The following is a 26,174-nucleotide window of genomic DNA, read 5'->3' as shown; positions in this document are numbered from 1 at the left end:
GCATTGTCGCTGGCATCTGAGTTTGTCTTTTAAATTAACATTGTGTAATTTAGTTGAAAATGTAAGTGTTTTATGCTAATAAGGCGAGATTCCCACAATCACAGCTAAGAAATGTGCCTGATGGGGAATTCGGTTCAGCAAGTCAAGGCGATGAGGCTTGCTTGTGCACGCTGTTATGAGCTTGTTTTCGCATGTCATTTACTTTCATTTCATTGCTTTGACAAATTGCAATGACAAGTGTAAATATTTCCCATTCTCCTTTCATCCTCTTTTCTATACAATTTGCATGTGGAAGATTTGCCACAATGAGATGATTTATTATTATTACTATTAGGCTTTGACTAAGTAAGTGTGGTTGTAAGCAGAGATTTGCCTGAGGCAAGTTGTGTGCTCTTGAAGTGGCCAGCCAACTTTTTTAGCAGAGGAGAGGGGAAAGTAGTTGATCAATTTATAAATAGCAAATATTTTGTATGCACACAAAGTTCGAAAATAGTTAATTTCTTGTCTTGGAAGTAAAACACCTTGAATGCCTTCACCCTGCTGATCCTGTAAAAATTTAGAAGTCATACGTCAAAGATTTTTCTTTGTTCCAGTGTGGTTTGAAATTTAGAGGGGTTGACTAAAACAAGAGCCGGAATGTAACGCTCAAAATCAGCTCTGCTGCTTCTAAACTAGTTGGACTTTTCGAAAAGTTAAAGCATTTGATATATGTTACCCTATAATTGTATATTTGAATTCTAGTTCCATCCGGCAGATTATGGATAGTTTTTGGATCATAGAACCTTTCTCTTGAAAACTCGTACCGCCGACTTATCAGACACCATATAGCAGGACGGTGGTGATGAATAACTCGTAGAATTTGGTCCTTGTTCGTCAAGAGAGGATTTTACTTCTAAATTGCCCACTCAGTCCGAAGTAGCACATGTTGGCAAGAGTTAATCTGTGTCGAAGAGATCAGAGACTCGCTGCGCTGTGCATAACGGGAGCGTTAAGAGCAACTCCAACGGCGGCTCTTGAACTGGTACTAAACCTGCCCCCTATACTTGTAGACCTCTTCGCTGAAAACTGCGGACCAAAATCGGCTGGACGACTACTGGCTGCACGGGAATTTACAGATAGGACCTTCGAATATAGCTCAATGGGTAATGGCGGTTGGGCAAACACCGCCTACATTACACCACTTTTCAACTGGCAAAGAAGGTTCAAAATAAGCATAAGAAAAGATGACTGATGTAAAGGTATGTTAGCTACGCGCAACACTCTATACATCTTTACTAATGGGTCGAAAATGTAGAATGTATTTGGTGCGTGGATAAACTGTCCAGAGTTAACATCCATAAGGCAACAAGTTACCGGACCACTGTAGTATATTACAACCTGAGGTCTTTGCTATTGCGAAAACCGCGGAGCTGTAACCTCATACTGCATATCGGCCAGAAGTGTTTTGAGAACCAGGGCGGCAGTGGAAAGTGTTGCCAGATGTAAGCAACTTCACTTCTACTGGGTGTCATATCACAAAGGAATCGAGGGCAATGAAATAGTGGACGAGATTGCCAAGAATGGTGTGCGGCTACAGCGAAACAGCGAAAAACGTGATAAACATTAGAAAACCCTTGTATTGTCTATGCGACGATCTGGACAAAAACATGGGAAAGAAAATCAAAACATAATGGAACGAGCTAATTGGGTTCAAGACTGCAAAAGTCATGTGCAAAACGGTAGATCGAAAGTACACAAAACTTCGATTGGCACTCTGACTACTCCGCTTGGACTTAGCAAATGAACTCCATCTGGTATCACAAAGGACTAAATTGGTCTATGCGTGGCTTATTGCCTACCAGTTTAATCTATCTTGTTTTGTGTTGGATTTCGAGGCTGATGTTGTTGTTGGTGTTATTGCTGGTTTTAAGATAGACGAAATTATCTACGACTTCAAAGTTATGATTAACAGTGACATAGCTTCAAGATCACAACTGACTCGCACCGTTAAATTTAAAATCGCGGGTAAACCGCATCGACAATTATTTTTTTCTCAACCTCTTTTCATGTCTGCAATTTGATATCTATTCGTCAAATGTTGTGTGTTTTGGCAACTGTTTGTTTACAACACGAACACTTGCTGACGATGCGGATTCTTCGGTTTCGAAAACAACCACAGGGAGCCAATCAGATTCAAGTATTTAAGTGAGGGTCTACCTTTGGCACGCTTCTTAGCAAAACATTATCCAAAATGTGTTAAGACAATCCATGAGAGATGTTGAAAACTCTCTGATGTAGACACGCACTATTTCAAGGCACTTTTTCTATATGGGACAATATACGCTGTTATTGGTTGGCAAAAAGTACGTTTTCGATGACTTCACTACATTCACTGATGGAAAATATGTTGTAAAAATGTAGGAAATTGCATCGATTGGGCTTGGGCGTTGCGTTTATGTGCACCAGACCAAGACAAATTTGAACTTGAGTCTATAATTGCTCACTCCTTGAAATTCTTTACTTCTAAACGTTAACAAAAATTAAGTTCATGAAGCGTAAATCTCCAGAACTGGGGAAATTTTAATAATCTTTCTTTGGAAAAGAATTGATTTCAAATTATAAACAACTTCAAGATTATTATTGGTGGCCACTAGCTTTCTCAAACGCGATCTGTAACTTTCAAAAGTTTGACTTAAGCATACAGAATTCACTTCCCTACAGAAAATATCAAAAAATTTCGACTTTTTTAAGCAAATTATTTTTAAAGCGAGCAGTTATCTAAATATTTATACGATTTAGTTCGGAAAGACTTTGAAAATCAAAAGATAATATACAATAATAACAAACAAATAGTGACAATCAATTTAACGTCCTCCTTGACCCCACTCAATAGAGCGGCGTATCGTTTACCATATTATCTATAACCAGCCTTCTACCGCAGCCCTTTAAAAAAGCCTTCTCCCTTGTATTTTTATTAGGAAGGCTCATAAAATTAACTGCTGACCGTTATGAAATTTTCACTCGCTCGTAACTAACTTTTTGTGTACTTTAAAATTTATGTGAGAAAAATGGCAAATATACAAGCAATTAACCCATTGCCTTCGGCCAAAGCATGCTTTATGCCAAAATTACAAGCCCACTCTCACTAATCAAACCCATTTGCAAGTCACAAGCATTTCAGCGTCCTGCCTCAACATGAGTGTGCACGTGTGTGTGCGGCGCATGCTTTGTGTTTTTCGGTTTACGTGCTGGAAATGCTTTGCATACGTGAAGCGTCTGCCGACAAGTACGAGTACAAGCTCCCTGAGATACTTTTGCTTGAATGCAAATACTTCTCCACAAGCTTCTACATATGTGCGAGTGTTTATGTATTTGTGTTTGCTCTTCAACGAACTTTACCATACAGAAAGCAGAGCGGGGCTCATGCTGTGAAGATCTTTTTATTTGATATGGAAACTATTTCTCTGAAACCGCTTCTATCAACTGGACCCTAGTAGCCGGCAGTAGTTGAAATAAAGAAGCAATTATATTTTTATAACAAAATGTGCGTTTTGCAAATATTTGTGAATTTCGTTGAGTCGCATCGGGAAACTCAAATTCTTTACTAGTATAAAACCAGTTGAATTTTAAGCAAACAAATTTCTCTGCTGGGTTCATGGCGCGGCATGGAATTGCTGGGGGCCGTCTCCTCATTGTTGATTCCGTTGCAAACACAAGCACCAAAAACACTTGTTGTGTGCATACATTAGCACACATGCACTTGCAAGCTCGTACACATGTACTACATGCTTCTATGTACTCCAATAAGTGGTGCTTGTAAGTTTTGCAAATTTGGTAATATGAACTTCGCAACGGTTTATTAATACGAAAGCAATTTCTATTTAATCCATGCTAGGTGTTGAATTTTTAATACTTTTTAGACGAAATCGTGAAAATTTTTTGAGTTATGGTTATAACTTCACAAACACAGATGTATTATTAAGAGGCGATTAAACTAAGACAAGTTTCTGAATTTTCACGGCAGTAGTATTCATAAGTGAGAGCATATTAGTTAACAACGGCTTTAACAGTCTTAAAGTATTCATAAAAATATTCTCCTTTTTCAGATGTGTTACAATGGTTCCTACGGTAGACAATTTTTAAAAAGTGCTTATCATTTCTAATTTTTTAGTTAAATTATTCCAACTTGTAATAAACTATTAACATTTGAAATGAGACTCTTATCTTATCACTTTTCTGGTGAGCGAACATAAATTTTTATGGCGGCAGGTATTATTTTGCCAATTCTCAGGTTCAAAAACTAATAGCTTCTGCATATTAAAATAGTCAAATTACTTCTACAGCTTTTTACCATCGTTCATAACCTTAACTTTATAAAATTTGTATTTTGTATTATCCACATTGTACATTGGCTTCTATATATATGTATTGTCACCGACAACAGGAATAATCATATACCAAACACCAGTGCGTATGAGTGATATTTATATGCCGACAATGTAGTCACCAGACGCTTGAACTGAAAATTTGATTTTGCTCTCTAGCATATTTTCAATTTTCGATATTTCTAATATCCACATTATAAATTTAAAATTTAATATACTGAGGCAACGTTGTTGTGCTACTCTTTTTTAATTTCTAATTAATTTATATATTGTAGATATTAAAGTAATTTAAAGAAAGGTACCGACCTTACTTAACTTAATGTATCGTCGCCTTTTTGGAGTTTTTATAAGCTCCTACAACAATGTAATATATATAGAATATTGATCAAAGTTCTTGTATTGCTTTCAGGTTAAACAAGCTATCCATGCTGGCTCAAGGCATTAAATCCGCTTATAAGTCAGAAAAAATAGTTTTTTATTACGTTTATATAGGCATTTTATTTATTCACAAAATAAAATTTAAAATTTTTTCATAATTCGATAGCTTAGATACTCCAAACTGTCTTACTAAAAGTATTTTTTTTTTAATTCAAGTTATTTTCGAAGTTTTTTCCGTTTTAGTGTCGTGGTAAATGGATCGGTTTGAGCTGTGGACGAAACTTAAAACGCTTTTTTCTCTAAACTATTTTTTGATGCGGTCGCCATAATACCTCAAGAATCATACCTCTCTTTCCCAAGAATATGAAGATGATGATATATTTTGATATTTGGGAAAAATCCGATAAACTTGTGAAAAAATCGACTTTTAATTTTAGATAGCCGCCATTTTCTAAAAAAAATTCGGCATTGTGATAGCGAAATTCGTACTAATTACAATAGTCCTTCATTGTTTTTTTTTTTGCCGATGACCACATGAGTATAAATCATAGCGACGAGAATTTTTAACCTTCTTTACTTCAAGGACGCATAGCTAATGCAATTTTTTGTAAACTTTTGCAAATTGTTGCTACAGAGTTTAATAGTTTTGTGCACTAACCGGTTGTATGTAACACCCAAAACTAATCGAGATAGATATAGGGTTATGTATGTAAATAAATGCTCAGCATGTCGATGCTCTGTCTGTCCGTCCGTCCGTCCGTCCGTGCAAGTTGTAACTTGCGTAAAAATTGAGATATATTGATGAAACTTGATACACATGTTCCCTGGCAAAAGAATTATGAGTTCGTAAGTGGCCCTCTAATAAGTTTATCGTACCACTAAGGCTACAACCACCAAGTTCATCTAACGCAAATACTATTATTAGAAATCCTACCGACCGTGTAAAAATGGATAAAATTTGATGAAATTGGATGACCCAGCTAACTGCCCATATAACATTACTGTTAAAAACTACTTAAAGCGCGCTAAATCAATAACTAAACACGTCAAATACATTAAACTTTACCCCTGAGATGGTATGAGATAGCTTTGTAGAAGCCGAGTAAAAAATTGGTCATCATGGGGGATGGAACCGAACAGTTGTGGTGAAATCACGATTTCAGGACCCGTTCGGCGGATTTCACAACTCAAATTTGGTACGTGGCATTCCTCTGATATTCCCATAAAAGAGTGTGAAAATAATAAATCGAACTAAAGCCACGCCTACTTCCTATATAACACAATTTTAAATTTCATTTGAAACTTTCACTTTCCAGTAATCAACCAAATCAACATAATTTTCGTTTTTCTAACAAACCTTATGCCGACTACTCGCTCAGTGTATGTCGTTGTATATAGTATATGTATGTATATATAAAATTTGTTGGAATTCGTTGACGTTTTCACCTCAAAGTATTTCCGTGGCTTTGATTCCTGCTAGTTGTAAGAGTAAGAAATGTTCGGTTATACCCATACATAGCTCTTCCTTATATTTTAAATTAATTTGTACTCTTCAGATGTAAATTAAAATATATAAAAAAGTATGGTAAAGGAATTAATTTTTTTTTTTAACAATTACCAAAAAATACTCGAAATTCGGTCCTATAGACTAGAAAATCCCTTTAATGCGCAGTCGTGTTTTGTGAAAAAAATTTACTCTTAAAATAAAAAAATCGATATTATTAACAGAACTATTTCCTCGATAATTAGCTTAGATCGCTTGGTCCAGGCGTTTCGATAACTTTGCTTCAACAACTCTCAAACAAAGTTTTGGTACAAATGAGATATAATTTTTGGGAGCTGAAACTATTAGCGTCCAATTTTCGAAAACTATTTACAAAACTATATACATATATGCGATACGTGTACAAGTGGAGTTTATGTTTGACCTTTAGCAATCATAGCTTCAACCCTTTATAGACTTAAACTTGCTTCACTTCCACAAAAAACACGAACTTTTAGCTTCCCACTCTTACAATTCCAACTCTTTCCATGCAATGATAAATCGACACGAAGTATTGCACCCAAATATATGTATAAGAATCAATAAATTTACATTCCCGATAAATCATGACATTTCTTATTATCTAAGGGACTAATTAATATTAGCACTAATGGAAAGCATAAGAATTTAATTATATTGTCCAATTACGGTATATATGTACGTATATACACAAAATATATAGCTAAAATTTCAATTGTTTTCCTGCTAAAAATTATGGGATACAAAACAAAAAGGGGGTTACCACTTTACGAAAAAGTGGGTACTTACAAGGAGATTTATTCAGTACTGCAATAAAGAAAAAAATTAAGCTAAAGCAATCATTGCACTCCATAAAGCTAAATTCAACTCATACAAGTCAGATAAATAGTTAACACTAGATAGATACATACATATCGTCACCTAAAATGCAAAACAACGTATCATCAAAAAAAAAAAAATTGCTGTCAGATAAAATAACCAATATATAACCATTTTATAACCAATACATAACCATTTTATAACCAAAACTCAAATTTTACTTCAATATGAGTGCATGATAACCAATATATAACTGTTTAAAACCAATACATAACCGTTTTATAACCAAAACTAAAATTTTATTTCAATATGAGTGAATGATAACCAATATATAACCGTTTTATAACCAATACATAACCATTTTATACCAAACCCCAAATTTTGTTTCAATATGAGTGTATAATAACTAATATATAACCAATTTATAACCAAACCTGAAATTTTGTTTCAATATGAGTGTATGATAACCAATATATAATCGTTTTATAACCAATACATAACCATTTTATAACCAAAACTCAAATTTTGTTTCAATATGAGTGTATGGTAACCAATATATAACCGTTTTATAACCAATATATAACCGTTTTATAACCAATACATAACCATTTTATAACCAAAACTCAAATTTTGTTTCAATATCAGTGTATGATAACCAATATATAACCAATTTATAACCAATATATAATCGTTTTATAACCAATACATAACCATTTTATAACCAAAACTCAAATTTTGTTTCAATATGAGTGTAATGATAACCAATATATAATCGTTTTATAACCAATATATAACCGTTTTATAACCAATACATAACCATTTTATAACCAAAACTCAAATTTTGTTTCAATGTGAGTGGTTTCTATTTTATTGGTTTACCTGCGCCTGAAAAGTGATGTTCGTTGTTTTACATTTTAGATGACGATATACAAACTACATACCATACATATAGGCTAAAGGGAGTCAGGGGATTCACAAGGCAATGGTAAGGAAGTACAATACTTAGTGTATTGTATAAAAGCATATTTGGTTTCACATTGACAATTAGGGATTATTTAAACTTGTTTAAATGAATATTAGACAGCAAAGTATTGAGATTTAAGGATTTGAAAATATATATATAAATATATGTATAGTATATGTAAATATATGCAACCAAATTGGTTAGTATATAATAATGAATAATTTGTTATACTATATGTATAAATACTATATAAAATCATGCTTTTCTAAATAAATAAATAATAACAATTAACTTTGTCTATGTATATAGCTAAAGGGTGCTTCAATTATAGTTATTCCTTTAAATTTTATTTTTTTTCGTGCAAATTCATTAATCCAATTGAAGCACTCACCCACACGCCGTACTAAAATGGATAATTCCAACGCATGCACAACAACATTAACGCATCATTCATCAATTGTCGAATAATTTGCGTCATCATTGATTTCGTTGATGTTTAGAGCAATGATAAATGTTGGAAAATCGCACAAAAATATGCACGATTTTTCAATGTAGGCATTTTTTGCGATGCGAATATTTGTCATAATTATTCCAATTTGCGGTTTTTGAGCATTCGCCAACGCCATTCGCACGCGTCGTTCCGCCATCAAAGGAAAAGTGGTGTAAAAATAAAAAATGGAGAGTACAAAAGGAGCATTTCAATTAATTTCGCACAGCCTCATGCACCAGATGTGCAACACAAAAGGCAGCTGCAACAACAACTACACACACATACACATAAAAAAACGAGTTTCACATGCTCAATAGGCATACAACTACACTTGTGAATACGTGCTGTGCCTGTAGTCACTCACTAACACTCAGGCGCGCATGCAAATAGATGAGGGGGAACAAACAAATAAACAAACCAACAACAAACAACAAACAGCATTATGGCGTTACAAATCGACAAAAGTGAAATAAATGGGAATAAAAAGACAACACCACACTATCAGCTAAAGAAATGCGCACGCACACACTCATATATGTATGTGCATGTATGTAAGTGTGTATAGAAATAAACTCATGTGTGCCTGCGCGCGTCAATGCACACACTATTTCACTATTTCCAGCAGCAGCAACGCCGTTATATGCATGAGCGCGCAAAGCGCCAACAATACAGCCGCCTCCGCAGCCACCTTCGGCGCCGCCAACATCACTTTTACCGTTATCTACGTTTTACTCTCCGCTTAGCCACCTTGGCGGATGTCGCCTTCAAGTCATGTGCGTATGCTCGGCTGCTGTACGCAAATAAGCACTTTAGGGTGATCCAAACAGCGCTCGGAAGTAGAATTGTTGTTTCTTCGTCTATGCGCATATTTATCACATATCGGAGGATAGGCTCGGAAATAGAAAACGTTGTGGAATAAATCGTTGAAGTCTCCGTCTTTAAGAATTAGATATACAGGCTTTGCCCGGAAAGTAATAGGACTGAGTCGAGTTAAAAAAATGTATTAAACCAATCGTTACGATTCTTTAAATCTTTCTCAGAAGGAGCTTATTTCTGCGTGGATACAGCGCTGCCAACGCGATTTGCAAGTATTGAAGGTGTCACGGAACGCATTCTCCGGAATAGCTTTGAGAGCCGAGGTGCATACTGCTAGGATCCCCTCTGTCATCTCAAAATGCTTGCCTTGACCTTGAACCTTGACCTTTTAGGCCTTTTCAGGCAAGGAAACAAAAAAAGTCCGGGAGGACCACATTTGGGCTGTAGGGCTGCTGTGGAAGCGTTGGGATAGCTGACTCTCCAGGTGTTCGGAGACAACTGGCCACACGCTCCTTCGTTAGCTAGGAACGCCCTCTACTGAATCCAGTCGGTGCGCGTTCATTCCGAAGTACAGTCGTGACGGAAGAAAATCAGTCCTTTTACTTACGGACAAACCCTGTATCTGCAGTCTAAACTTGCAAAATGTCTTATGCGAGCACACCCTAACGCATGCACCTACAATTGATATTTTTTCTGTATTTACAAACAGTTAGTGGCTATAAACCGCGAAGAAGCATGCCGCGCATTTCAAGGATGTGCTAACGAAGAGCATAAAAAACTCGCACAAACAATCGAGTGGAATACAACCGCAGCCACAGGCTTAGCCACAGAAGCAAGACCATGGAGAAATATTTCAATTAATTTTTTGCGAATGTACAGCCATAGGTCCGCATATTATGGAGGGCCTTGAAAGTGCGCACGCACACATGATAACATATATGGAAAGGTGACCAAAAAAGAAGCTAAAAATTCAGAATGAAACTCGGGTTCTTAAGTATAGTATATACTTTTAACTTTCGAGTCGGTGCATTAACATGATTGCCTTCGGCTCAGATTTTTTGACATCCATAAATCCTGTACAAATTAAATTTCCGCGAGGCGCGATCTTAAACTTATATAAAGCCTTAGATCACTGGTGAAGTATAGCGGGTCTTGGTGGTCAAATAAGAACTGGTAAGATTTCTGCAAATTTATGTTTTCAGTCCGGGACCTTCTCCGTAATAACTTCATTCACTTCAAGGGTTTGAGGTTATGTCGGAATTTTGCCTTTGAACTCCGACCACATCGGTCAAGGAAAGGAGTACAATTTTGATGTCGGACATGTCGTGGTAGAGAGACTTTATTCAGTCTGCGGTAAGCAAGAATCGAACTTTTCGCAATTTTTCGTCTTGTCGCTATCTTTTCGACAGTCAACTGTATTTGCAAGTAAAAAATTAGTGTCTATTACATACAAACGGTAGATACAAACATCTGATTGTGAGACTCAAGTGTCACCGCTGAAACAGTAACCAAAAACATGTCGGCGGATATGAAACTGTGTCAACTTTTCAGCGCTGCCATGTTTTGGCGGATGTAGCAAGGATGGGCTGGGACAACACGACACACAACTAGCAGGTGGCAGGTGGCAGGTGGCAAGCGACGTGTATGACGGCAAACGGGCCGATCGGCTAAGCTAACTCGATAGAAAGCGACGGAAGGTGTAAGGCGTGCTAGACGGTGACGCGAGCTCTGATGAAATGTGTGGCGCTGTAGAGCTCGGTGGACGGACGCAACAAACAAGGCGCATGAAGAGCTTTCAATGTGATAAAGTGATGTCGGCGCTGGTGACGATGATGGCGAGACAAGATGCCAGTGAAAATTGTTCAAAGCAGATGGAAGCGCGCGTGTAAATGAATAGTTAGTTTGGCGCTCAACAGTCGCCAGAGCTGATGGATGACGCTTGACGCTGGGACGGGCGCTGTAAGTTGTGCACTGAGCAGCTGCGCTGACAGATGGACTACTGCAAAGACAAACACACATGGAAGGAATAACGGTAGGTGGGAACGGAAGACGGGTTGGTACAAAGCTTATTTACTACACTTGCAACATGCTTTCTACATGCCTACAAACATACATATGTGCTTAGAGTGATGAGTAGCGGGTGATAGGTGAGGGTGAGGCTGTGACAGCATGCTCAACTTGAATGACACACTTACTTTTCATTATACGATTCCGGTATTCGTCGTCGCGTTGCATGGTTACACTGCCGCCGCCGTTTGAAACCATAGAGCTAACTTGTTCCATAGGTACTATATCCTGTGGAAGAGACAAGAGCAGACAACAACAAAATCAATTAAAGCCATGGCAGCACATTAATCAACAGAATTTTCGATAACAAGTCGGTTATCATGGTATTTTAATTGATTGGAAATCAATTTGACTTCAACGACTCGGTTTCTTAAGTACATATACACACATATGTAAACCGTTTTAGGTGATTTTTTACAGCTGTTATAAAGTAGTCTTGTGCCACAAGTTGAGGATTTTTTAATTAAAAGCAGTTTGTTGGACTTTCTGCCACCGTAAGCATTTAGATGAGCCGAAGGTGACTGAACTCTTGCGCTCCTTTAGACTATAAGTAATGGTTGGAGAGTACTCAGTAGATAATTTTACAATCGAGCGAAAGCTAAATATTCCATCATATTATAATTAGTTGGTTGAATGGGAAATCCGTTTGAAAAATTGGCTATTAACACTATCAACTTACAAGGTTAGCAATGGCCACCAATCTAATGAAAACTAATGAAAAACTTTCTTTATAATTTCATTTTGTGTACTGGTCGGAATTTGAACTCCGAGTTCTTACTCAAATCAAAGCTTTTTTTAAGGAACAGTTCTTCAACTTATTGGGTAGTCAAAAAGTCTTTTCATATTTCTAATCAAACTTCAACTCATTTTTTTTGTATTTATACCTATGTAATGAATTTTAATGAACCAAGTATGTTCCATTTTGGTCGACCACGTTTTGTCAATTTTCCGTTAGAGACATTATTCCATCAGTGTAAAACTTTTCTGTTTTCTCGGCGATAAACTGCGACAAGTAATTTTCACAGGCTTCTTTTGAAGCCAACTTTACTCCATTAAGGGAGTTCTGCATTGATCGAAGCAAATGGAAGTCCGATGGTGCAAGGTCAAGCTCTCCTAATTCTTGACGAATCATCAAAGATGTCTGTGGTCTAGCATTGTACTGATGGAAGACGAAGCCCATTTCTATTGATCAGTTTTGGCTGTTTTTTTCGATTGTTTGCTTCAATCTCATCAGTTGATGAGAGTAAAATGTAGAATCAATCGTTCGGCAAGGCTAGAAATACCAAACACTTATTTATATGGTCATTATTTTCACTTAATTTTGATTTTTGAACAGCTGTAACTCTTTTTCAACTTCCCCGAGTTTATTTTTTTTCGGTACACTATATGGTATGATACAATATGATTGACAAAATACGAAAAGACTTTTTCCACTACCTAACATTATAGACAGAAAGACTAGTTTTGTAGGAGAATGCAACAGGCTTACATTTTCCTTCAAATAAATGTGTTTCCAAACAAACTAATAGTGACGAAGAAGCCTCCAACAAAATTGTCTCTCATATAAAAATCTTGATCCAAGAAGTTATTCCGTATATACTTTAAAAAAATGTCATGCACGCTTTTCATTAAAAAACAATATAATTTCCATCCAGCCAGTCGCCTCCTGCTGCCTCCCGATAAAGAACTGTTAACCGAAAAGTAACTTCTCCCCGGAGACTTACAGTTTCATTAATCATCGCACAAACGCAGCATGCTATCAGACACAGAAGAGCTAAAGCTTCGAAATGGAAAATGTGTCGTGCCTTCAAGCAAAACGTTGATGTGATAAGCTCAACTGATTGCCTAAAAAAGCTCCCAAGCGGCTTTGAATTACAAAAACACTTTTTGCCATTTTTTTCGTTTGCGCACTCAGCTGGTCAATATTTTCTGCTTTTTGTGTGTTTAGGTGAGCTTGCGGTCCCTTGCTTCCCACAAGCTCAAGGTCACAATTAAAAGTTAAATAAAGAAAAAAATAAAAAGCGTTTGAAATGCAGTCTCCACCTCATTTTCTATAAAAATATGCAAAATTACACAAGTTTTGTTTACACACAAACACCACAAAAGCGAACCGCCAGCAACTGTCCTTGAAAAGCCTTTATCGTGGCGACCCACAAGGTACTTTAATTATTTAATAATGCCTAACTCACTTTCTTATAAACACTCATCGTTGACATTTCCTCAAGCTCGAGCACATAGACATTGCGTCTCTTCGGCATTTTCCACTGTGCCGTCGTGTAAGCGGCAGGCGACTGCTCTCCCGTACCGACTGGAGCTTTTCACGCGCACAAAATCTTGCAAATTGATAATAATCAAACGTGTCAATTAATTAACTGTACATTCATGCGAGCACACATTTTCTATGGAATTTGTTCGGCATTAAGACGCCAACGGGTCGGGTTTCACTAAACCGAGTGATTATTATTAGCTCGTGAGTGTCGAAGGTCTGGTGGGCGAGTACAAATATGAAGAGGTTGTTGTTATTTCCTATTTCCGTCACTCACTGCGCAGACAATGATTATATTAGTGGCTTGTGTCCTTCTGCGACTAAAATTGACTAGCTTGTTAACCCAGCCATGAATTTATTTGTCACAATTTGAGAGAGATAATCACTCTTTGGCGGTGAGACTAGTGCACGTATTCTCTCCCATGAAAAGGCGGCTAAGAAAACTGGTAAGCTATACAGAAATGAAAACGTACTTGTAGTTCATAAACATACTTCTTCTCCTTTATTGGGGTAAACACCGCTTACGCGGTTATAACCGAGTTTACAACAGCGCAGCAGTTTTCCTTTTCGCAGTGTGACGCCAATGGCAGATTTCAAGTATAGCCAGGTCCTTATCGACCTTGTCTTTTCCAACGGAGTGGAGGTATTCCTCTTCCTTAGCTTCCTCCGACAGGTACTGTGTCCAATACTTTCAGAACTGGAGTGTTTTCTTCCATACGGACGACATGGCCTAGTCAGCGTAGCTGCTGTTAAGAGACATGATCAATGTAAAGTCGTCGTATACCTCTTACAGCTCATCCTTCCATCGACTGCACTATTCGCCGTTGCCAATGCGCAAAGAGCCACACATCTTCCGCAGAATCTTTCTCTCGAAAACTCGTAACGTCGATTCATCAGTGGTTGTCAACGTCCATGCCTCTGCACCATATAGCAGCACGGGAATAATTAGTGGCTTAAAGAGTTTGGTTTGATCTTTGTTCGTCGAGAGAGGACGTTACTTTTCAATTGCCTACTCAGTTCGAAGTAGCACCCGTTGGCAAGAGTTATTCTGCGTTGGATTTATAGGCTGACGTTGTTGTTGGTGTTAGTGCTGGTTCCAAGAGAGACGACTCTTATCTACGACTTCGAAGTTATGCCTGTTAACAGTGACGTGGGAGCCTAGTCGCAAATGCGGCGACTGTTTGTTTAATGACAGGAGATATTTCGTCTTGTCCTCGCTCACAACTAGACCCATACGCTTCGCTTCCATAACCAGTCTGGAAAAAGCAGAACCAACAGCGGGGATGTGTAGGCCAATAATATCAATATCATCGGCGTACGCCAGCAGCTGTACATTCTTAGAAAAATTGTGCCTTCTCGATTCTCGTCTGCAGTTCGAATTATTTTCTCTACGAGGAGATTGAAGAAGTCGCACCATAGGGAGTCGCCTGGTATGAAACCTCTTTTGGTAGCGAACAGCTCGGAGAGGTCGTTCCCGATACTGTAATTGCTTTTGGCTAACACAGCCGTATTAGTTTTGCGGGAACACCAATTTCAGACAAAGCGGCATAAAGGCAGCTCTTTTTCGTGCTGTTAAAAACAGCTTTGAAATAAACGAAGAGGTTGTGTGTGTCGATCCTCCTTTCATGGGTCTTTTCCAAGATTTAGTGCATGGTGAATATGTGGTCAGTTGTTGATCTTCCGGGCCTAAAGCCACACAATAAGGCCCAATCAGTTTGTTGACTTTGGGCTCTTTCACACAATAGCACGAACCTGAGAAGATACTACACTGCAATCTGCACATCAGAGACTTAAAACAAGTATTTCTGCTAGAAAAAGTTATTATAATTTAAATTTCCCTTACTAAACGTGCTTAGAGTTCCGAGTTCTATAAATCAAAAAAGATTTGGAACTCACTTCCATTTGAAACCAGTCTCTGAACAAGTCAAAAATCACTTTCATCATATTTTTTGTGTGTAGGCAATTGTCATGCAATTTTGTGGTCGATTGTCTTTGGCGTTTAACCGGTTTGGCATAAGTGCCCATACATACACAACCATTCATGTATGTATATACATATGTGTCCGTCATTGTGACATTTGCCATTTCATTGTTTAATATTTGCTAAACACACACACACACACTAAAGTACAAATATTAGTATTTTAGCTCCGACTGTGACATGTTACTCACTCAACGGGACTCTGTGTGCACATGTGTGCGCCAGAGTTTTGCTAAGCCTCAAGGTCTCCATGGGCAGGGTGCCCAGCATGTCGTATATGTAATTATTGTGATTATGCATTGTAATTTTGATGCCCCCCAAAGATATGTCAAATAGGTAAACAAACCGTTATTTCGATGTATATGGCTGTGTCTATAGCTAATTGTTATAGAAATCCGCTATAATGAGATATTCTAAATATGTACTAAATATAGATTTTTAAACGCTTTTATATGAGCTCGGTTTTCAGGGAGATGTGCGGGAAATGAATGAGAAAAATATGAGTTTGCTAAATTATTTGCTAGAATTTATGGCAAATGCTTGACCAGATGAGATAGTATCAAAAGTTTGTATAAATAGCCTCGGACCTTACCAAATAATTACTGTTAATTAATGTTTTGCTTAGTTTGGGAATTGAAGTGCTTCAAGGTGTTCAATAAAGTGCTCACGTGTCTGTAATGGCCTAAACTATAAACTCATATATACTGTTCTCATTTGAATAATGTGAGTTATTCCAAAAGCGGGTTTGGTATGAAATTTCTTTACTATACTTTCTCAACATGTTGTTACATTGTATTATTTGTTCACCTTACTGTTATTTGTAAAACTAACTGAGATTGATATAGAGAGTTGTATACGTATATATAAACGATCAGAATTATTTCCGTCTATCTGTGAAGCACCGCCCATAGTAATATTCTCTGCGAATGAAAGGCATCTTATCGCCATACTCGGCTCCACCCAACCGGTGTGAGAAGTTCTGTAAGGCGCTGCTCATTCAGATTGGCAGGGTCCTCATGCGTGCGGCAATCAAGAGCTGATACCTCCTAAGTCAGGGTGTTATGCGATTACCAGGTGGTAAAATCGGCAGTATTCTAATGCAGCCTTCCCAACACCGCGCCGCCTTGTAAAGTAACGGTGGCCTTACTGCGTCAAGGGCTCTGTCGCGGCAAGCTCTTGTGTTCTCCGCGTAAAGAATAGACCAGTAGGCTCACCTAGCCATAAGCCAGATGAGCAAACAAATTCCTAATACAACAACAACAACTAACTGCAACATGCCAAATGCAGGTAAGAGCGAATCAGGGGCCAGGCGTAAGTTCAGCTTTTTGGACGTTCTTTCGCAATCTTCGAGGATCACGCGCGGGATGATGATGATGTGCCCTCCTGTACTGGCACTCAGAAGAAGGCAATCGAAATCGGACTACAACCGCACCTACTCTTCATATGTATACACACATTTTCGACATGATTCTTTAACTTTACAGTAAATAAAATATGGCCTACATATTCGACAACTTTTATCCGAATATCTTTCAGTCAGTGCCTATCGTTGACTTTTTACTTCAAGGTTTGTCAATGGAATTCCGAGGAAATCTTTTTCTGATAACAATGTGCCCTTGTTGGAAAAATGCGATAAATCAGAGAAGTAACCCTTATAACCTAGCCCCCATAAAATAAATTTACTTATTGTAACGATTTTCAAGGGGTGTAATGAGGTATAGTCATGCTTCTGAGTACGCAGTTACAGTCATGGGGCTATACCCGCGCACCCTGGAAATGTGAGTAACTCTTGCATATGATGCGGTAGCCAACCCATTTGGAGCCTAAGGTAACGGCTAAAAGAGAGGAAGCTTCAGTTTACGTACGGCTGCAGCAAAACCATTGGTTTTCGTAAAGGTCGAAAGAACAGATAGTACTATGAGGACTGTCGTGTCACAGTGGAGGGAAAGCGGACAGCCTACCTGGCAATGTTAAGATCGACAACAACAAGAGCGGTGAATATGAAGAACTTAAGAAGCTCCTGACAGGGGTATTGCTTGAAAATTCTACAAAAAGATGCGCCAGCTGACAGGAGATCTCAAGACCGGAGCATACTCTTGGAGAACCCCCAAAGGCGATCTAGTGATCGATGCCCAAATCTTACTGAAATTAATAAGGGAACACTTCTCTAGGCTGCTGAATGGCAATGATAGTGTAAAAAGTAGGACCCAAAAATCTCTGTCAATTATCTTAATTTCGAATATAAGGTCTTATCGAACATAGTGTCGGAAAGACTGAAGCCCACCGTCAACAAACGGTTCGGACCTTGTCAGTGTGGCTTTAGACCTGGAAAATTTACTATCGACCAGATTATCACTATGCACCAACTCTTGGGAAAGACCTGTGAAAGAAAGATCGACACACACCACCTCTTCGTCGATTTCAAAGCTGCTTTTGACAGCACGAAAGAGATATCTATATCTGAACTTGGTAGCCCCGCAAAGCTAATATCAGCATTGATATCCAACGCAGAATCACTCTTGCCAATAAGCTCTACTTTCTACTGAGTAGGCAATCGAGAAATAAAGTCCTCTCTCGACGAACAAAGTCGAAATTCTATATGTCGCTCTCATTCTCGTCCTGCTATATGATGTGGAGACATGGACGATGACATCATCTAATTTTGAAATTCGGTTTGCTTTTATACCATAAAGTATATCATCTAATAGTCAGTTCTTTTAATGTGATGATAAAAATGTCAAACAAAAGCAACATCTAGTGGCTACATTATAGTCCGAAAATATGTGAAATCGGTCGACAAATTCCCCCACTTTTTCATGAAACGCAGGTTTTCTGTCTTCAACCTAACCTGAATTCGATCACTTTGAATTCAGTTCTCCAATTAATTTTTCTTAACATAATCGAATTTTATAATATTTCCAGAAAACAGAAAAATAACTCAGCTATTCACTTTCAGCTTTCAGCCAACTTAAGCCGAGCTCTTTAAATATTTATTTATTCCACCACGTGTGTTTTCGGCTGCCCAAAGTAAATATCAGCGGTTTCGTTGCAATGACAGTTCGCATCGATTCAGTGACATTTACGGCGCTTTCCTTTGTAAACGCCGCCATTATGGGCGTGTAAAAGTTTTTCAACAAATTGAAAGTTTACACTTTAACCACCGCAGCCAAAACCGACCAGACACCACAGCCATTGACGTACACACTGACGCACACACTGACGGACACAAACAACTGACAACAGCGAGCCAAAGCTAGGCGACGGAAAAGCAACAGAAGACTGGTGACACTGCCAGCAGCCACTCCCATGAGACACACACGCATACACATGCACATAGACATATATGAGGCGAATTTAAATTTAAAATTTATTCGCACATCATGAAGCAAACAAGCCTGCAACGAAATTGCATATGAATTTTTCATTTCCATCGATCATCAAATACTAACCGCAATTTACACGCATACATACAAATATTATATTATTATATACTCGTTTGTGAGGGCCACGCACACCGCAAAATCCCTTCGAATTCACAAGGTTCTTATAAAAATAGGATAAGAACACCTTGTCTTTTGTGCATCAGGCTTTCGGTTTTCTCACCGCTTTTCATTTGGGTTCCTTTGTTTTTGGTTCAACTAAGGACACTTGAGCTTGCTTTTCATTGCATCTGGCAATACTCTCAGTCATTATCTGGATAATAACGGTGTACTTAAAATAAATTGGAAATTCGTCCTTAATTGGCAAAATGGCTTTGCAAAATGGTTATGAAAGATTGATGAATTGATGAAAGCTCTGGTAATTGTGGGTTATGGCACAATCATAACTCGTTTGACCTTATATTGTACATCGCAAATATATAAAAGAGGACTATAGTTGAGGACTAAATATTCAGGAATAAATTAAACAAAAAATCTTATTCTAAATTTCTAATGAGGTTCAAGCACTAAATATGTAGGTTAGGTTAGGTTAATCTGGTAGGCCAATGAGCCACGCATAGACCAGTTTAGGTCTTTTGCGATACCAGATGCAGTTTAGTTGCTAGGTTCATGAGGAGTAGTCATCCTTTAGAACGCCTGCACTTGAAGCGAATTTTGACATACTCTGTGGCCTCACTATCGATACTTCATCCAGTGTATCATACCGTGGAGACCCCAATAATTACAGCGTAGCCTTGACAATGCGGGACAAGTGCACAAGATATGCTCGAATATTTCCCTGATGGCTTGCTCTAGATATTTCCTGTAGTCTTTTGGATTTGTCAGACCCATTCTGCGGGCTTATGCCGCCACCAGATAGTGACCATGTTTCTACTGTCCCTTCTATCGAGTGCCAATCGGAATTTTTTGTACTTCCGATCTACCGGTTTGCAAATGACTTTTGCAGAGGTCTTGCACCCAGGTAGCTCGTTCCATCAGGTTTTGGTTTTCTTACCATGCTTCTGTTGAGATTGTCGTATAGACAATGCATGAGTTTCCCAATGTTGTTCACGTTTTCGGGTGTTAGTCGTGCACCATTCTTGGTAATCTCGTCCGCTATTTCATTGCCCTCGATGTCGTTGTGGCCTGGCACCCAGTAGAAGTGAAGTTGCTAGCTTCTGACAATGCTTTCCACTGCTGCCCTGCTTCACATGACACTTCTGGTCGATATGTGATACGAGGTTACTGCCTTGATTGCTGCTTGGCTGTCTACGTAGATGTTGGCTCTGGATTGCCTGTAGGTGTATTAGAGGACAGTTCCGCTGTTTTCGCAATAGCAAAGACCTCAGCTTGAAATATACTGCAGGGGTCCAGCAACTTAAAAAGCTGACTCATCCCTAATGCTGGAGAGTATATTGAGTATATTCCCACACCAAGCAAACAAAGCCAAGAAATAATCATCTGGGAACCTCTGGGTTATGCTAACTGATCCCATAATATATACACATAGAAATCAACACTAATAAGGTAAGGCACTAACAACTCTCACCAGAATCTTTCGACAGCTTTGATAGTATCCGGATTGTGAAATTAAAATTGGTAATACTCTCTAGAGTGAATTTTACTCTGAAAGACCGTTATAGCTTAACACCTCAATTTCCACCGCTCACTCAATCAATATATAAGCATGTCCTCTAAACTAACGAAGGATTCGGCGTGCACATAGTATTTGTTTATAAATCAGTTCTAAATCGGTAAATACTACAATTAATGTTGTAATTAATCATCTGCTGTGTCAGTGCTTACCACCAACGCCCAACGCGCCTCTTCATTACCAAATCCTGGTATTTACACAGAAAACATTTGTCATTTTTGAAGCTCACGATACACCAAATACAAATACAAATACAAACATGTAAAGGTATATGTGTGCTCACAAAGCAACAATAGAAATATTTCGAATTCCATGCCCAATAATTTACCCAATGCCTCTGAGATTCATTAAACCAGCACACCGTGGACAACAACCAACAGTGTCAGTAGGAAGCGGAGCGGCCATCAATTGCATTTCAATTTCATTTGAGTTTTGTAGGTTACATTGAGGTCACCCAGTTGAAATGAACTCAAATCTCTACTAACACACCATCTCGGTTCCTAGAAATTTTAATTGTCATGCAAACTGAAAATTTGGTTGCGGATTTAGAGACAAACACAAAAATATATGTTATAAACATGTAAATATGTGTGGGTAAACCGGAAGATGCACAAACACCCTACAGGGAATTGAAAGCAACTCGAAGGTTATTCATGCTGCTTGAGCGCAATTAAGTGATGAGTAAGTTAATTGCTCTCATTTAATATTTAGCCACTAACCCTTTTAAAACTTAAGCGATCCCTTTGCCTTTGGTTCCGGTTTTTGGTAACAATGGCAGATACGTTGCCATATTTTTTATAATTTTAGAAGCTGTTTTATTGGATATATTCTACAATATAAAAATCAGGTTAAATGGTGTTGCCATTTATTTGCATTTTTCATTAATTAAATTAAAATTAATTATAAAAATTTGTTTCATTACAAAAATAAAACAAGTAAGAAAGGGCGAAGTTCGAGTGTGACCAAACATTTCATACTCTTCCAATTTGCAAAGGTCACAGTCGGGGATATAGCTACAGGGGTGGGCACAACTTCATATTAAGAAGCGTTGTGAAAAAATTCAACATTCATAATTCGACGAAATTGTGAATGAAAAACAGGCGCACTCAATTTAAATAAGATAAATCGCACAGTGCTAGAACCTTTCTATTAAGTATATGAGGGCTAACAAAAATATTTACTCGACTTAACCCATTTTTGATATACAGACATACTGCAATCAGGAAAGGTGAATTTCAATTATATTTAGTCGAAAAAGTCTTTTTCATTTAGATCCAAAAAATTGTGTTTAATTAGCGTTGGAAAGCCAAAAAAAATTTAATTTGAAAAAAAGTTACAGCTGTTCAAAAATAAGTGAAAATAATGAAGAAATTCGCTATATTTTGAAATTTTTATATAAAAAGCGAAGAATGTCACGCAAGCCGCCAATGAAATTAGTGAAGTTTACGGAGACGATGCTGTGTCAGTTCGTGTAGCACAACAATGATTCGCTGGCTTCCGTTCTGGAAACTTCGATGTAAAAGATGTAGCTCGCTCTGCTCGATCAATCTTTGAGAAAGTCGATGAAATTATGGAAAATATTGACCAGGAGCCATGACATCGCTAAGGAACTTAACATTCATCATCAAACGGTTTTGAACCATTTAAAAAAGGCCGGCTACAAGAAGAAGCTCGATGTTTGGGTACAACATGAATTGTCTGTGAAAAATTTAATGGACCAAATTAACATCTGATATTCTTTGTTGAAATGAAATGAAATCGAACCATTTCTGAAGCGACTGGTAACAGGAGACGAAAAGTGGATAAATACGACAATAATGTGAGAAAAGATCATGGTCCAAGAGTGATGAAGCTCAACAAATGGATGCAAAGCCGGGATTGACGCCTCGAAAGGTTATGCTGAGTGTTTGGTAGGATTGGAAAGGAATCATCAACTATGAGCTGCTTCAACCTGTTCGATCGATTGATTATACATTTTACTGACAATTACTGATGAGATTGATGAAAGAATCGAAAAAACTGCCAGAACGGTTCAACAGAAAGGGCTTCATCTTCCATCAGGACAATGCTAGCCCACACACATCTTTGATGTCTCGGCAAAAACTGGGAAAACTTGGCTGGGAGTTTTAATGCATCCACCACATAGCCCTGACCTTGCATCATCGGACTTTGATTTGTTCCGATCTCCGATGCAGAACTCCTTTAATGGAGTAAAGTTGGTTTCAAGAGAAGCCTGTGAAAATACTTGTCGCAGTTTTTCGCCGAGAAACCAGAAAAGTTTTACACTGATGGAATAATGTCTCTAGCGGAAAAATGGCAAAAAGTAGTCGACCAAAATGGTGCATATTTGGTTCATTAAAGTTCATTATAAATATAAAAAAGCTTGATTAGAAAAAAAGTTGAATTTAGAAGAGAAAAAATCGAAATAAAGTTCCCAACGGATAACTTCCAGTGATCCCGAAAGTGAACTGAACATGCGGCTATTCCTGTTAGGAATTGGCCAAAAACAACTGGAACTCAATTAAAGTGGGAAACAAACAATGAAATCCTTACATTTGCATAAATGTGAATTTACTGCCTGCAAGCTGCACTTGACAGGACACGACCAAAGCCAAGCGCAACGCAACCAAACGGAGACAGCAGTGACATACATAACAACCAGCACTTGTGAAAGGGACGACGGACACAAAGGAAGTAGAAAAACATAAATAAATGACAACAAGCATATTGAGGCTGCAGGTTGATAAGATGACGACTGGCTGAAACGGGATGCAAGTGCCTGTGTGAGGGGGCCGTGAGGTCATAATATTTATGCATGTGCAGGGAATGCACGGAGTCATGGCTCGGCGGAGCTGAGCGGAAACCAGAGGCTCTTGCTAGTTTAGCATGGGTTGTAGGGGTCTGCGCCTATGTAGGGCAACACGTTACGCTGAGCAAATAAGCACAACAGCTGCTGGCACAATAAATGCGTCGAGCAAAACTCAAAAGTTGCTGAGTACTCGAGCGCTGGAGGATTTGAACAATGCAATATAAAAGGGATAAGCCAGTCATAGAAAAGTAAATAAATATTATAAATAAATTTATGAAGTGTGTATGTGTGCAAAGCAGCGATTTGCTGACAACTAAAAGTCACGCGCCGCAGCCTGGACTCAACACGAAAAATACTGTTTTTATTTGTGTGTGTAGTTGTGTATGCGTGTGTGTGGCACTCACCTCGTAACGTGTGTCGATTTCAGGCAATTTCTCCAGAAACTCTTCGACCATGTTTCATTAAGACGTCCAGAGAAATTCCAGCTGCCCCTTCCGAGAAATGCCCACACGCTTTTTCTGCTTTCTGTTTGCTTGAGATTTTGGTTGACACTTTGGTTTGTGAAATTATTATTGTCTCCGCACGCTTGGCGACATACACAGTTATCACTTTTCTGCAGTCACTGAGGTCCACTCATATACACATATTCAAAATGTTCGCTGTTGTAACTGTAATTGAGTATCCCTAATCTTGCACACTTTAACACTTGTTGAAGTTGATGAACGGATTAAAAGTGATTACAATGTTTGCAATACTTATTTGCTTGCCACAAACGCCCCGCCTCGCTCGCTGCCTGCTCGCCACGCACTGCGCAATTCGTGCAATTCGCCTTCTGGAACGAAGCTCTGGCTGCATCCACCGCTGCTGCACACGCACACCGACGTGCGATGAACTCGACCACGCCAACTAACCAGCTCACCAGCACACTAGCCACCACCACACGCACACAGCGCACCGCGTCTCACCATGCGGTCACCAGCCAACTGCACGGAACGACTTAATCTTACAAGCGGAATTATTTAGACGAAACGCTGGCTACTGCTGTGTGGCGTGCGTTGCTTCGCTGCCATGTGCCGTGGACTCCCGGAATCGCCGCCAAAAATCAGAGTCCCCTCTACTCAAAGGCACATACGTCTCGCCAAACTATGGACCAGCCAGCAGCTAAATCAAACCGAGCTGAAACAGTTATTAATGCACTAGTGACTGTAATTGTGTGAGTGTGTGTGTGCGCAACACGCCAGATAGCAAATCACTTGGTTGAGAAGAACACAGAATAGACAGAACACAACACATCAGCCGAAAACTGAACTGAACTGAAACTGTGGTGTCACTGAAAGCGACCTCTGTCAGTGCACAAGTCGAACTGAGCATTCGACAAGGAGCCAGCTTGTCTATATGATAAAATCGAAAGGACACTCGCACAGCTTGTGGCGTGCGAAAGTTGCAAATGCTACCGTTGAGCATTATCGTATATGTGTTCGTGTGTAAGCGAGTATATATGCGTGTATGTGTGTGTGTGTGTGTGAGTATATTATGGTTGTTGGCATCAAACCGCCTACCGACCCTACAGCCGAGTTGCTGTGGCGCTGAGGTGCCGAAGCGCCAAAGCACTCGAGTTGTTTGAGTCGTCGAGTCGAGAGTCGTGAAGTCAGAGATTGTCGCATCGATGGTAGCTGTTGATTATGGCTTGCTGGCTGCTGATGTGCACGAGTGGATGTTGGAGCAGAAGTAACGAGTAAACGAGCGTCGGGCGAGCAGCTGGAGCGCCGAGGCGCGCATAATGAGCGCATAACTAGTGAGAGTGGCGAGTCAATGGCCGCAATAAAAATCAAACAAATCACTGGAAGAAAGGGGAGACAAGCAAAGAGTTGACTGCGATTCGGGAAACTTTTCGAGCAAACCCTATGGAGTCACCCTGTGCTGATTTATGAGTCGTGCTTTTTCTTTAAGGAGAAATTATGGAAGACGTTTAAAAAACAGTGTAATGCAAGTATGAATAATATCAATACTCTTCATAAGTCCGTTTTGTAGACCTCATGACAGGCTTTCAGGCCTCGTAGTTAGTACAGGGTACCAAAATTAAGACAAGATCTTCACAGTTGACAGAGTTGAAACAATGTTGCGACCATATTTTGTATTTTCGAACTGTTAAGAAATGTTGTTCCATCTTGTAATGCTCTATTTCAAAAAAAAAAAAGAATTACGGCGAAAACGAACGCCACTTAAATATAAAAAACTTCAGTCCGAGACTTATTCGACTTTGTCGATACTTATGGCGGGTTCTAAATGAGATATTACAGAAATTCTGGTCAGAAATCGATTTTTTTTGAGAAACCGCCATTTCGTCCAAAAATTTTATTTTGCTTATAAATTCGATTAATTACTAGATTCTAGTATATTTTTTAACAAAATCTGGTTGGTTTTTTAATTGCAGAGTAATCACCACAAGACGTCTTTTTTGAGAGGAGCTCTCTTAGATAAGCTGTAGTTCCTTTCGAAACAAATATTTTTGCTAATAATAAGTATTAAAATACAGTCAAAAGAATATAATATCTATATAAATTCTTGGGTCAATAAATTTAAAATTTTTCTCAGAAAAAGTTCTGGAAAATTCGCTTTTTTCGG

At 38.6% G+C, this 26,174-nt stretch overlaps 1 protein-coding gene across 8 annotated transcripts in view; it reads right to left on the bottom strand.

Annotated features, from left to right (window-relative positions):
• The window catches only part of LOC126763750 (band 7 protein AGAP004871), a 122,168-nt gene that overhangs the window by 92,422 nt on the left and 3,572 nt on the right, over window positions 1-26,174 (bottom strand). For 2 of the 8 annotated variants that reach the window (XM_050481512.1, XM_050481516.1), the window contains exons 1-2: window positions 23,954-24,901; window positions 11,549-11,648 (exon numbers count right to left, since the gene is read on the bottom strand). In XM_050481512.1, the coding sequence (XP_050337469.1) occupies window positions 11,549-11,648; window positions 23,954-24,004 (151 nt within the window). In that variant the 5' untranslated portion in view covers window positions 24,005-24,901. Of the gene's footprint in view, window positions 1-7,053; window positions 7,072-8,438; window positions 8,451-11,548; window positions 11,649-13,609; window positions 13,713-23,953; window positions 24,902-26,174 lie in introns of those variants that run through there. The other 6 variants (XM_050481511.1, XM_050481515.1, XM_050481513.1 and 3 more) reach the window with 6 other exon arrangements.

The sequence above is a fragment of the Bactrocera neohumeralis genome, chromosome 6 (assembly GCF_024586455.1).
Source record: "Bactrocera neohumeralis isolate Rockhampton chromosome 6, APGP_CSIRO_Bneo_wtdbg2-racon-allhic-juicebox.fasta_v2, whole genome shotgun sequence".
In the NCBI taxonomy this organism is placed as follows: Eukaryota; Metazoa; Arthropoda; class Insecta; order Diptera; family Tephritidae; genus Bactrocera; species Bactrocera neohumeralis.
The sequence above is the reverse complement of the archived record's forward strand: the minus strand, read 5'-3'. Positions and strand labels throughout refer to the sequence as shown.